The sequence below is a fragment of the Pleurodeles waltl genome, chromosome 1_2 (genome assembly GCF_031143425.1).
Source record: "Pleurodeles waltl isolate 20211129_DDA chromosome 1_2, aPleWal1.hap1.20221129, whole genome shotgun sequence".
Lineage (NCBI taxonomy): Eukaryota > Metazoa > Chordata > Amphibia > Caudata > Salamandridae > Pleurodeles > Pleurodeles waltl.
The window spans coordinates 292,178,237-292,190,274 of NC_090437.1; the positions used below are offsets into that span (position 1 = coordinate 292,178,237).

Here is a 12,038-nt window from a genome sequence, read left to right on the forward strand (position 1 = left end):
CGCACCACCTCCGGCGGCAGATCCTTCTTCCACCTCGCCGCCAAAACCTGGAACTCCCTCCCCACCAACCTATGCAAGACCCAGGACCTCCTAGCCTTCAGAAAGCGCCTCAAAACATGGCTCTTAGAGCAGTATCACTTGCCCCTCAACGCCTTGAGACCCTACCGGGTGGGTAGCGCGCTTAACAAATAAATGATTGATTGATTGAACGTCATGGACAGTCAAAAAAAAAAAAGGGTCATCAGTTCTGAGGGTGAATCTATTACCAGTGGCACAAACAATTGTTGTGTGCTGTTGAATCTGCGGACCATTATTTACCTTGGTCATTTTTGCGTTCCAAGCCAATAGTTCGTATGCATCTTTTTTTTTTTTTTGCCTCGAAGAAGGGACATTGCAGTTATGTCACACTGTGTATCTTTGGTTCTAGCAGCACAAGCTAGAATTGTTTACCCGTTAGTGAAGTTGGCCTTCGTTAGTGTTTGTTTCATATAAAGAAGTTGAAGATTCCTAAATATATGTGGTCACCACGTTAAATAGTAACACAAATTCTTAACTAAGTTTTATTGTGACAGTTGCTCTCTGATCTCTTACAAGCTGTCAGGCACACTGTGTGCTTGCATTCGTGTTAATTGAGAGCCTATTGAGTCCGATGTGTGTAATGTTTATCATGAAGCTGATCTAACCATTCTTTGCACTTGCATGTAGTCTGGCCATTTGTAGCTTTGCAGCTAATTGTGAGCTCTGCGCTATGATTGTGGATCACCAGGGCGGTACTATTCAGAAAGTCAATAATGAGAGATCGAAACTGTTGTGGGCAATTGACTTGATTGAGAAGATACCATTATATTTACAACTAATGCAAATACACAACATCCTTTCAGAATTATAAAAACAAGCACAAGAAAGGGAAAACAAAGTGGTATGTGAATCAACTTTTTACCATTCAAGATGGTCCCTTGAGTGAGATACAAACTTTGTGTAATTCGTCTGTGGCTTTATCAGTAACTGTTTTTTTCGTTCCTGTTGATGCAGATAATCTGAGTGACGCCTTGACGAAGCTGAAGCTCACAGCGAGCGAGACCACGGTGGATAGAGTGGAAGGATGCCTGGACTGCCTTCTTCAAGCTCTAGTTCAAAACAGTGAGTTCTTTGAGTACACCTTTGAGTTTTATGACCCTACTTTTATTTAGTCTTTAAGTAGTTGTTGTTCGTGAATCCCTTAGATAAACCATAGTATTAATGGATCTTTTATCATTCAGATGTTTAAATCTGAAGGGAACCCATTTCACAAACAGGAGGGGCTTTCCACAATTAGAACAGAGGCAACACCGAGGCCTGGTCATAAAATGAGAGGGGGGGGCTGACTATTTTAAGATGAGTAGCGAGTTCTGTGTATCACATGTAGCTATGTCCAAGCTCATTGAGTGTCTGAGTAAACCTTGCTAAAGTCCCTTCCTAAACGGCTGATGAGATGAGCTCAGCTTATTGTTTTCAGATGTATTGATTCAACTGACTCCTTGCAAGTGAAATAGGAGTACAGAATGCATTAGGTTCTTAAGTTAAACCACAGGAGAGAATCGCTGCTTCCTGGTTGACATGGGTTCATCTGAAAATCTAGGGGTTAGTCCTAACTAAGAAACCTGTCATTGTAGAAACAGATTTGTCGTAGTCCCTTTCACCGACTGTTTTGCAGGAGACATTCTCTTGACCAGGGTGAGAAATCAGACTATGAAGATGTCTAGCAGAGACCGTCGTGAGGTGCAATTTTTCTAGGAGTCTGTTTCTGAAGCCACTTTTGTTTTTTGAAGTGCTATTGTTACCTTCCACCTGTACTGAAAACCTGTTCCTTTTAGGCCAGCACATATCATTAATCTGTAAAATATATCAGAAATGCAACTTTCATGGAAAGATGCACCCTCACGAGTCAGGCTGGAAGACATCTGCCCTGCTCACCTGTATTAATCTGAACAGTGTGTCCCCTCTCCCGAGCCCCGCATGTGGATTAGTGAGGCACTTGAAATGCAAACAATTATGTTTTTTTTAAGTTTTTCTCTAAGTTTGTTGTCCCTATTGGCTGTTTTTAATGATGGTGTGTAATTACTACTTTGACAGACTTAGAGTGCAGACGATCTAGGCCCAACTGGTTGAAAGCCCACTCACGAGTATTTATATTTGTATGTTTAAGCTACTGCAGCTCACAACCATCGTTTAGTACAGGGATTTAGAGTTTTGAAGTTAACGATATTTTTATCTTTTGTATAAACCTCTCTTCTATGTTTACACCATTGTAATGTTTCATGAGATATTGAGAGAGAGAGATAATGTGACATGCTAAGCAAGGACTATTGAAAGAGGCAGAAGGGCAGAGAGTGATGTCAAAAGAGTGAAAGTGAGAGAACTGAGTGACAGCGAAAGAAAGTGAGTGGGAACGAGAGGATACATGAGAGAAGGGGAGAGGAGAAGAGTGCAAGAAAAGTGAGAGAAACTGTGTGAAACTGAAATACATGGCGAGATTCAGGGAAAGGAAGTAAGAGAATCGGTGTGTGTGTGTGCGAGAAAGGTTGACGAGGATAAAGTTTGTGTGAGGAAAGAGATAGAGAAATAAAGGTCAGACAATCAGATGGAGAGAACAGCAGCAGAGAAGAACAGAAAGGGAACAGCAGAGAGGTGCATGAGAGAGAAAAAAGAAAAGGTAGAGGATGCTTGACTTTGCCTTACTTTTGTATTGGCTACCTGGCACATCAGGAAAACAGGAGCAGGCATGCTGGTGGCAGCAAATGTTGCCATACTGGCACAGGAGAGACACCAGCGATGCTTGCGCACCTAGGTGGAAAATATCTGACCTACGTTCCGAACAGCAAAGCGCAAGCCAGATGCATTGATCCGTGGACATATACTGTACATCCACATTTTGAGTTTATTACTGTAGACAATACACCAGTACGGCGGATTGATGAAGGTACTAATATTAAGAATGTGTGAAAGGCAGGGGAGGAAGCATTTCAAAAGGAGGATGGACAACTAACATGCAGTGAAAAACCACAAACTCATTACTAGGCATTCACCAGCATAGTGCAAGGTGTTTCCAACAGTGGGAAGCACACATAAAACTCCTCCTGCTAAAGACAGTAGTAGCTGCTTGCCTCGATTAAGGGGGGATAAACCTAGATATATTACATGGATTATGGGGGAAATCTTGGGACCCATTGAGAAAACATGTTTTCCAGGGAGGGGTGTGGGTGCGAAAGCGGTTTAAAAATTTTTTACAAATAAACATTACTCCAATGAGTAGTCTACCCAGCATATAAAATGTAGGATTATGTATGGTTGAAGATGAGTATAGTTATAATCTAGACTTTACGTAGGCTACTTGTGTACTCTATAGGAATTCTTTGTGAATCTCGAAGAGTTGAAGGTCTACACAAATGTTTCCTATTTTTACGATGCGTCGAATAAAAAAAAGTATGAATCTGACCAATAGAATTCGATTGAATAGAAGTGACTGACTGACTCAAATCCTTTTGGGTATCAGTCATCCCTGAGTATGATATTAAATGCACAGCTACACTGTAGGCACTGGCCAGTGGTCTCACTAGTCCCTAACAGGTCTGCCTCTATGACACTGAAGTATACAAGGATAGTATTGTGGAATCACATAGGACGTCACCCAATACATTGAAGCTGAGTGTTCTCTTGTAGAATGTAAACCGATTGGTGTGAGAAAATGGGTTGTTGTTTGATTGGGGTGTGAGCGCTGGTCAAACAACAGCCACAATCCCATGTAGGGTGAACCACAAAAAGTTACTAATTTGCTTAACCCTGGGTAGTTTGGCATAAAAAGCAGTCAGGCTAAACTTAGAGGCAATGTGTTAAGTATGTATGCATTACAAAAACAGCAGCACAGTGAAAACACAACACAATAAATATTCCAAACAAACTTAGAAAAATAGGGAAAATTGTAATAAATTATTTGACACCAAACCCTCAAAATAAAATTAGTAGAACTGGGGGTATGAATTTTTAAAGTTTAAGGTTCAAAATAGAAAGCCCTCAGTTTTAGAAAATGACCACCTTTAGCACCACAACCAAGGGTCCAGAAGTGGATGGAGTCCTTTTGGGGGTGCAAGACTCACTCAGGCTTGGTCCAGGTGCAGGTTTAAGATGGCAACAGCCTGTTATGTCCCTGTTGCTCAGAACAGGAGACCAGCTAAACTAGCCTTTGGAGTTGCTTCTGAAGTCCTGGGCAGCAAAGCAGTCCTTCCAGGAACATCTGCAGTCTGGCAAAGTAAGTGCACAGCAAGCAGTCCTCAGAGTCCTTCTGAGGCCATTAGTGAAGTGAGAAGTAGGTCTGAGAGCTCTATTTTTATACCCTGTTGCCCTGTTCCTAGAGTTGGGAGACGTTTCCAGACAGGTTCTCTGAAATTACAGGAATTTCCTGCCTCTCTTGCCCTGGCGCCCAGCTGACTGCACTGACAATACAGGGTTGTTAAGTCTTATTGTGCGGTGGCAGAGCCCAGCCTATGTAGTTGCAAGTGGGGCTGTGCTTAACTCCGCCCCCATCAAGTCAGTTAATGTCCCATTCAGGCTCTGCTAATCCCCCTATTATGTGACTGTCTGGGGTGAATTCACAAAGTCCCAACTGTCAGTTGCACCCAGTCATGCGACCTAAAAAAGGCTACAGGCACAGAGTGCTAAAGGCAGGAAAATGACAACTTTTTAAAAGTGGCATTTTTAAACTTGTGATGATTATTGACTTTACCATTAAAAAGGGTTTATCATTACAAGTTTATTGGTACCAAACATTACATATCTACCGCCTCTGGTTTAGGAATTACAATTTATTAATCTTAATAAAGAATCCCCAGTGTTAACTTATTGGGGGGAGGGTAGGCCTCTTAGTAGTGAGAAAATTAATTTGGTAGTTGTTCACTACTAGGAAATGCAAAACGAACAAGCATATGTCCTACCTTTTAATTGCACACCACCCTGCCCTCTGTGCTACTCAGGGCCTACCTTAGGGATGGCTTATATGTAATAAAAGAGGGGGGGTGGTTAAAGGCTTGGTAAGGGGTTTTAAATGCCAAGTCAACATGGCAGCGGCCCACTGCCTCCAGGCTGCAATGGCAGGCCTGGGACAAGTTTTTAGGCATGACTTAAGTGAGAGGCACAATAAGAGCTGCAGGCTCACTGGTAGCATTTAATTTACAGGCCCTGGGTATATGTTATATTACTCTACAAGGGACTTATATGTAAATTAAATATGCCAGTCATGTTATGCCAATCAAACCATGTTTAAGGGAGCGAGCACAAGTACTTTAGCACTGATAAACAGTGGTAAAGTGCACAGAGTCCTAAGGCCAACAAGCAAAAATCCAGCAAAAAGTAGGAGGGGAAAGGCAAAAACTTTGGGGGTGACTCTGTAGAGAGTGCCATTTCCCACAATTTGACATTACAATTAAAAAAGGTGTGGTCATGGGATACTTAAGGGCACACAATTTGGGAATAGTTTTCCTCCAAGAGACAGATCTTGTGGAAATATTTGCAAAATGCTCAACACGGGAGGCTATAAACCGATGACTAGGATGGGCTGTGTTCTGAACAATTACTGCCTAAGTGGATGTGAGCAGAAGGTAACTCTCCTGCATAGACTTTGGGAATGGGACAGCCCAGCGGCAATGGTTTTTTGGTCCAGAGTAGAGAGAGGCCTAGCGGACATTACCAGTACACAACTCCTTTCCTATCCCATCCATCCTCCCCCAGCTAAGCTAGCAGTACTTGACATATGGGGAAGATGTATTCCTGCAGAGATACCACAACATTTTGTATAGACTAGATCGCTTGATGGTTAGAAATAATGTTGTCCAGCGATGGATGGGGCACCATGTCTCAACCAGACCTAGAACACTGGACCGCGGGCCTGGATTTTTACAAACTGACTGAAAAGCTGGTCTTTGAAAGCAGAGGGTGGCAAAAAAATGGGAAAAGATCTGGCAGCCATGGATGTTAATGTCTGAGGTGTTCTTGGGCCTGTGTGCTCTGATGCGACCAGGAGGGATGGTGATGATGTTTTGCAGTCAATTGTTATGTGTATGATGTTCCACATAGAGTACTGGGTTGATGCAGTGCAGAACGCGGTTGTTGAAAGGTTTCAATACATTGTTATTAAAAAAAAATCTTCCCTTGGAAATATTGGTGTTAATTTAGATTAATAATCAAATTCATGGCCCTTGTTGCTTCCTTTTTGGTTCAATAAGGGCCACTGCCCTTATGCAGTTGGTAATTGGTTGTTGTCTTTTAAGAAATAGCTACTTCCAAGTGACTCTGGTTGTTTGTACTTTTATTTGACTTGGGGTGAGCTTACCCATATCACCTCTAACTCTAACCTGAAGCTTCCAGTGTTTTAGGAGGCCATACCTGAGTTCACTTTGGTCATAACGTTTCCCCTACAGGAAGGGAAACAGTGAAGCATGTCTTGTCTTGGTTACAAGTGAAAGATGGTGGTTTTCAAAGATGAATCTCGAAGGCATCCTGCATTGGAGTCACCCTACAAGTTAAGCGCAGGATGAAGCCCATTAAACTCTCTGTAGAAGATCATTCGATCCAAAAGTAGGTCTAGTAGCCCAAAATCTTTCAGACTCGATCAGTGTTTCCTATACACTCTACAGTGGTAGACTTTTTTCCCCTCTTGCTGAAGGGCTTCATTTCAGTCAACTAAGTGACAACTTTTCATTACAACCACTGCCTACAACTTTGACTGTATGCATGGTTGTGGAACTCTTCACCTAAAGCTGTCTTTCCAGCAAGTCAAATTGCTAGTGGCATAGGGGCAGTTTTCTGCACCTCAGGATTTTTCTTCTAGTAAATGGGCAAAGGTGGTTACACAGACCTTTTTCTTTATCTAATGGCAATTGAGCTCCGACAGTGGATATTCCATCAGATTTTTTTAAATTGTTTGATGGAAAGTATTATATTGAGTATAGTAGTGCATCAGTTTCACCATTTTCCACAATGTTCCCATGTGTCCCCAAGCAGTGTTTGTCCCTGGATGGAAGGAGAAATATAAATCCATCCCAGCTGTTGGATGCATTGGAAAGATAAAGTACAGAAAAAAATAAACTTGCTCATTTGAGACTCTTGAGCTATCAGTATTATAATATATTCTGATGGTTTCAGTATTGGAACAAGTGGTTATAATTTGGAGTAAAGACATCAGCCCTATTACTTTCTGGTGGATGATGTGATATAATTTTCTAAATATCTGCCCAAATCTAGCATCAAGTTTAACATTTATAAAAGATATTTAGTGGAAATCGGTGCTTCAGTAATCATCTAGGGAATTTTTTTTGTTTTAACAAGGCCACTTTCTTGGTGCCCTATGTCGTTACCCTTGATTGGAAAACCATGGTCCAGTGCAATCCTAATTTGGGTCTTCTAAATCTCATACATGATTACTGTGAACCTTGGTTGCTTTTTAGGGTTGAGGCTGGGAGTGCATGTGCTAGCCGATACGTCTCGCTTGTGAGAAACTATTGTATCCAAAATGTGGCCTATAGCTCACCCTTGCCTCTGCCTGCTTCTGCTTCGCCTGACTCTTCTGTGCAGCCGTCTTAATTCGCGAGTGCAGCTGAAACGTCACTTCCGCTGCTTGCTGTGGAGCAGGGACCGAGTACAGATTGATTCCATTTAATCAGTGCCTGTCCGCTGTTCCTGACGCGATTCAGCGACTATTTTTTTCCTGCCAGCTGAAATGTCACTTCCGGCACTTGTTTTGTAAATTGCATCAGCTGTCCTCTCAACTCTCCATTAGTGAGGTGCCACAGTGCTGGTGTCTACCCATTGATTGCCTGCCTCGCACCCTAACAATTAGCGGGAGGCGCTGTGTCGTTGCAGCGCGATGGCACGGGCAGTCGCCCATACACCCACACCTTCCTAGCTCTCCATGCCCTCGCTTAATTCTACCCCCAGCATGCACTAGCGCATATGTCTTGCTTGTGAGACATTGTTGTATACATAAAAGGGCCTTGAGCCTGCCCGTTGCTTACCATTAGTTGGCTTGTGTGGCACTCTTCTTTATACCCTTGTAATTTGTCAAGATAGGCCTAACAGCATTTCTGTTCCTTTTTGTAGAGTAGGGACCAAGCACTGATTGATTCAACTTAATCAGTGCCCATCCTGTGCTCCTGACATGATTTAGGTACTCTTTTGTTCTGTTTAACTTTTAGTGCCTTACAAACAGAAGGCCTGTGACTACCAAACATGTGCCCAGCAGGACAAAAAAAATTGCAAAGATTTATTTTCCATAGTTAAGTTGCTTTTATTTTGTTAAGTCTTCTTTTCTCACTTTGGAATCACGTTTTCTTTTATTTTTGCTCCTGGTCGCTGTCCTCCATAGAAGAGGATTATTTCATTGCAAAGCGACGCTGTTTCTTTCTTATGTGTAATTTCTGAAATGATGCTTTGACACATAATCATGCAGTATACCCCAATCCACCCCACTCCAATCTAGGCCAATCCACTACACCTCACCCCACACCAATTTGCCCCACTCATTCCAATCCACCCCAGACCTATCCAGTCCACTTCAGTCCAGTCCAAACTCCTCACGCCAATTCACTCCAGTCAACCATTCTCCAGTCCTCCCAAACCAACCCACTCCAATTCGCCCCACTCCAATCCATAACAATCTGCCACCCTCCACGCCAAGACAATCTTCCTCACTCTAATCCAAAACAGTTTGCCCCACTCCAATCCAAAACACTGTGCCCTACTCCAATCCAAAACACTCTGCCCCACTCCAATTCAAAACAATCTCCCTGACTCCAATCTGCCCCACTCCGATTCAAAACAATCTTCCCAACTCCAATCCAAAACAATCTGCCCTGCTCCTCCTCAAACCAACCTGCCACACTCCAGTGCAAAACAATCTGCCCATCTTCAATCCAAAACAATCTCTCCAACTCCAGTCTGCCTCACTCCAAACCAAAACAATCTCCCTCACCTCCAATTTAAAACAATCTGCCCCACTCTAATCCAAAACAGTCTCCCCCATTCCAATCCAAAACAATCTCCAGACTCCAGTTTGCTCCACTCTGATCCAAAACAATCTGCCCCGTCCAATTTAAAACAATCTCCCCAGCTCCATTCCGCCTCACTCCAACCTACCCCTACTCCAATCTGCCCCACCCCAAACTCTGCTCCAATCCACCTCACACCATCCCAATTCACCCCACTCCAGTCCACCACAATCCACCCCACTCCAATCCAGTCCACCCGACACCACTCCAATCCACCCCAAACCAGCACAATCCAGTCCATTCCACTCCAATCCACCTCACCCCAATCCACCCCATTCCCTCTGCAATCCACTCACTCCCATCTGCCCCACTCCAATTCAGAACAATCGTCCACACTCAACCCAAAACAATCTGCCCCACTCCACAACAATCTGCCTCATTTCAATCTGCCTAACTCAAATCCAAAATAATCTGCCCAACTCCAATCCAAAGCAATCTGCTCCACTCCAATCCAAAACAATGTGCCCCACTTCAATCTGCCCCACTCCAATCAGCTCCAGTTCAAAATAATATGCCCCACTTCATCCTGCCCCACTCCAATCCAAAAGAATCTGCCCTACTCCAATTTAAAACAATCTGCCCTACTCCAGCCAAAAACAGTCTCCCCAACTCCAGTCTGCCTCACTCCAACCTGCCCTACTCCGATCCACTCCAATCTGCCCTACTCCAAACTCTGCCCCACTCCAATCCGCCCCAATCCACTCCACGTCACCCTAACCCAATTCACCCCACCCCAGTCCACCCCACTCCAATCCAGTTCACCCTACACCAATCCAATCCACCCCAAACCAGCACAATCCAATCTATTGTACTCCATTCCAATCCACCTCACCACAATCCACCCAACTCCATCCGCAATCCACCCACTCCCATCTGCCCCACTCCAATTCAAAACAATCGTCCACAATCAACCCAAAACAATCTGCCCTCTTCCAATCTGCCCCACTCCACAACAATCTGCCTCATTCCAGTCTGCCCCACTCCAATCCAAAGCAATCTGCCTAATTCCAATCCAAAACATTCTGCTCCGCTCCAATCCAAAACAATCTGCCCCACTTTAATCGGCCCCACTCCAATCAGATCCAGTACAAAATAATCTGCTCCACAACAATCTGCCTCATTCCAGTCTGCCTCACTCCAATCCAAAACAATCCGCCTAATTCCAATCCAAAACATTCTGCTCCGCTGCAATCCAAAACAATCTGCCTCACTTTAATCGGCCCCACTCCAATCAGATCCAGTCCAAAATAATCTGCCCCACTCCAATCAGATCCAGTCCAAAATAATCTGCCCCACTCCACAACAATCTGCCTCATTCCAGTCTGCCTCACTCCAATCCAAAAACAATCTCCCCCACTCCAATCCTAAACAATCTCCCCAACTACAATCCAATCCACCCCACTCCAATCCACCTCACCCCAATGCAATCCATTACACCCCAATCCATTACACCCCTCTGCAATCCAATCTACCCCAATCCACCTCAGTTAAATCTACCCCAGTCCAGTCCACCCCAGTCCAGTTCACCCCAATCCAGTTCACCCCACCCGATTCAATCCACCTCACACCAGTCCAATCTAACCCACTCCAGTCCACCCCATGCCAGTCCAATCCACCACACTGCATTCCACCCCAGCCCACTCCAGTCCAATCCATCCCATTTCAGTCCACCCTACTCCTATCTAATCCGGTCCACCCCATTCCAATCTACCCCACTCCACTGTAGTCCAATTCACTCCACTTTACTTCAATTCAATTCACCCCAATTCAGTCCTCCCTACTCAAACCAATCTATCCAGCACACCACACTCTAATCCATTCCCAATCCAGTCCATCCTCACTCCAGTCCAATCATCTCCAGTCCAGTCCAATCCTCCCCACTCCACCCCCCAGTCCAATTTATTCCTGGCCCCTTCATTCCACTCTCATTCACCCCACTCCAAACCACCCTACTCTAATCCAGTCCACCCCTATCCAATTCAATCCACCCCAAACTAGTCTAATCCACCCCACTCCAATCCACCCAAATCCAGTCAACCTCACCCCATTTCTATCCACTCCACTCCAGTTCACCCCATCCAGTTCACCGACTTCAAACCACCCCAATCTACTCCAATCCACCCACTAGCTTAATCCACTCCAACCCACTCTACCATATTCCACCCCACTCTACTCCACCGCACTCCACTTTGCAACACTGCACTGTATGACACGGTCTGCCACAGAACTCTACTCCCCTCTACAGCACTCTTCTCCCCTTACTCCACACTGCGACACTCTACTCTAACAAATTAAGTCTATGGCATTCCACTCTTCCCACTCCACTCTAGGACACTCCATGCCACTAACTTTTAGCCATGTTGAACAGCAGCCACACTGGTGCACAACATGGCAAAACACATTGCCAAAGCCAATAGCTCTTCAATAGGTGAGCCCTATTGGCTTTACCAATGCTTGCTGAGAAAATGGGCTTTATTGTGGCAATTATTTTGAATATGCATGCTCATTCCACCAGAGTTAATGCAGCATTCGTTGACTCCTCCAGACAAAACGTTCCGTTACAATTATATCATTGCTTAGGTCATACAATCATATGAGCATGAAACAAATTATTTCTACTTGATAAAAGGTAATTAGACCATGGCCTTAACTACATAGGCTAGAAACAAATTCAGTAATCACATGGTTGATTACCACAAACTCGAAGTTTTTTTAATGTAACGTTCTAACCAATATCGGGGAAAAGTAAGAGGCACCTTTATTCACATTCGCTTCTTACTCTTCACATCGCTTTAAAAAAATGGCACTTCTTTCTTACTAGAATTATTCAAATACGTCGTTCACTTTATGCATCCCAGCTGCTCTTAGTAAGGATTTTATATATAATTTCCCTCCATTAGATGGACAGAATACCATAATATTTACAAGATGGCTACAGAAATAATTGTAATTTAAGTGTGGAGG

The 12,038-nt window shown here is 43.9% G+C and overlaps 1 protein-coding gene across 2 annotated transcripts in view; it reads left to right on the forward strand.

The window, feature by feature from the left end:
• RAP1GDS1 (Rap1 GTPase-GDP dissociation stimulator 1) overlaps positions 1-12,038 on the forward strand; it is a 625,331-nt gene that overhangs the window by 177,366 nt on the left and 435,927 nt on the right. For both annotated transcript variants that reach the window (XM_069238277.1, XM_069238286.1), the window contains exon 2: positions 1,033-1,140. In XM_069238277.1, the coding sequence (XP_069094378.1) occupies positions 1,033-1,140 (108 nt within the window). The remainder of the gene's footprint in view (positions 1-1,032; positions 1,141-12,038) is intronic.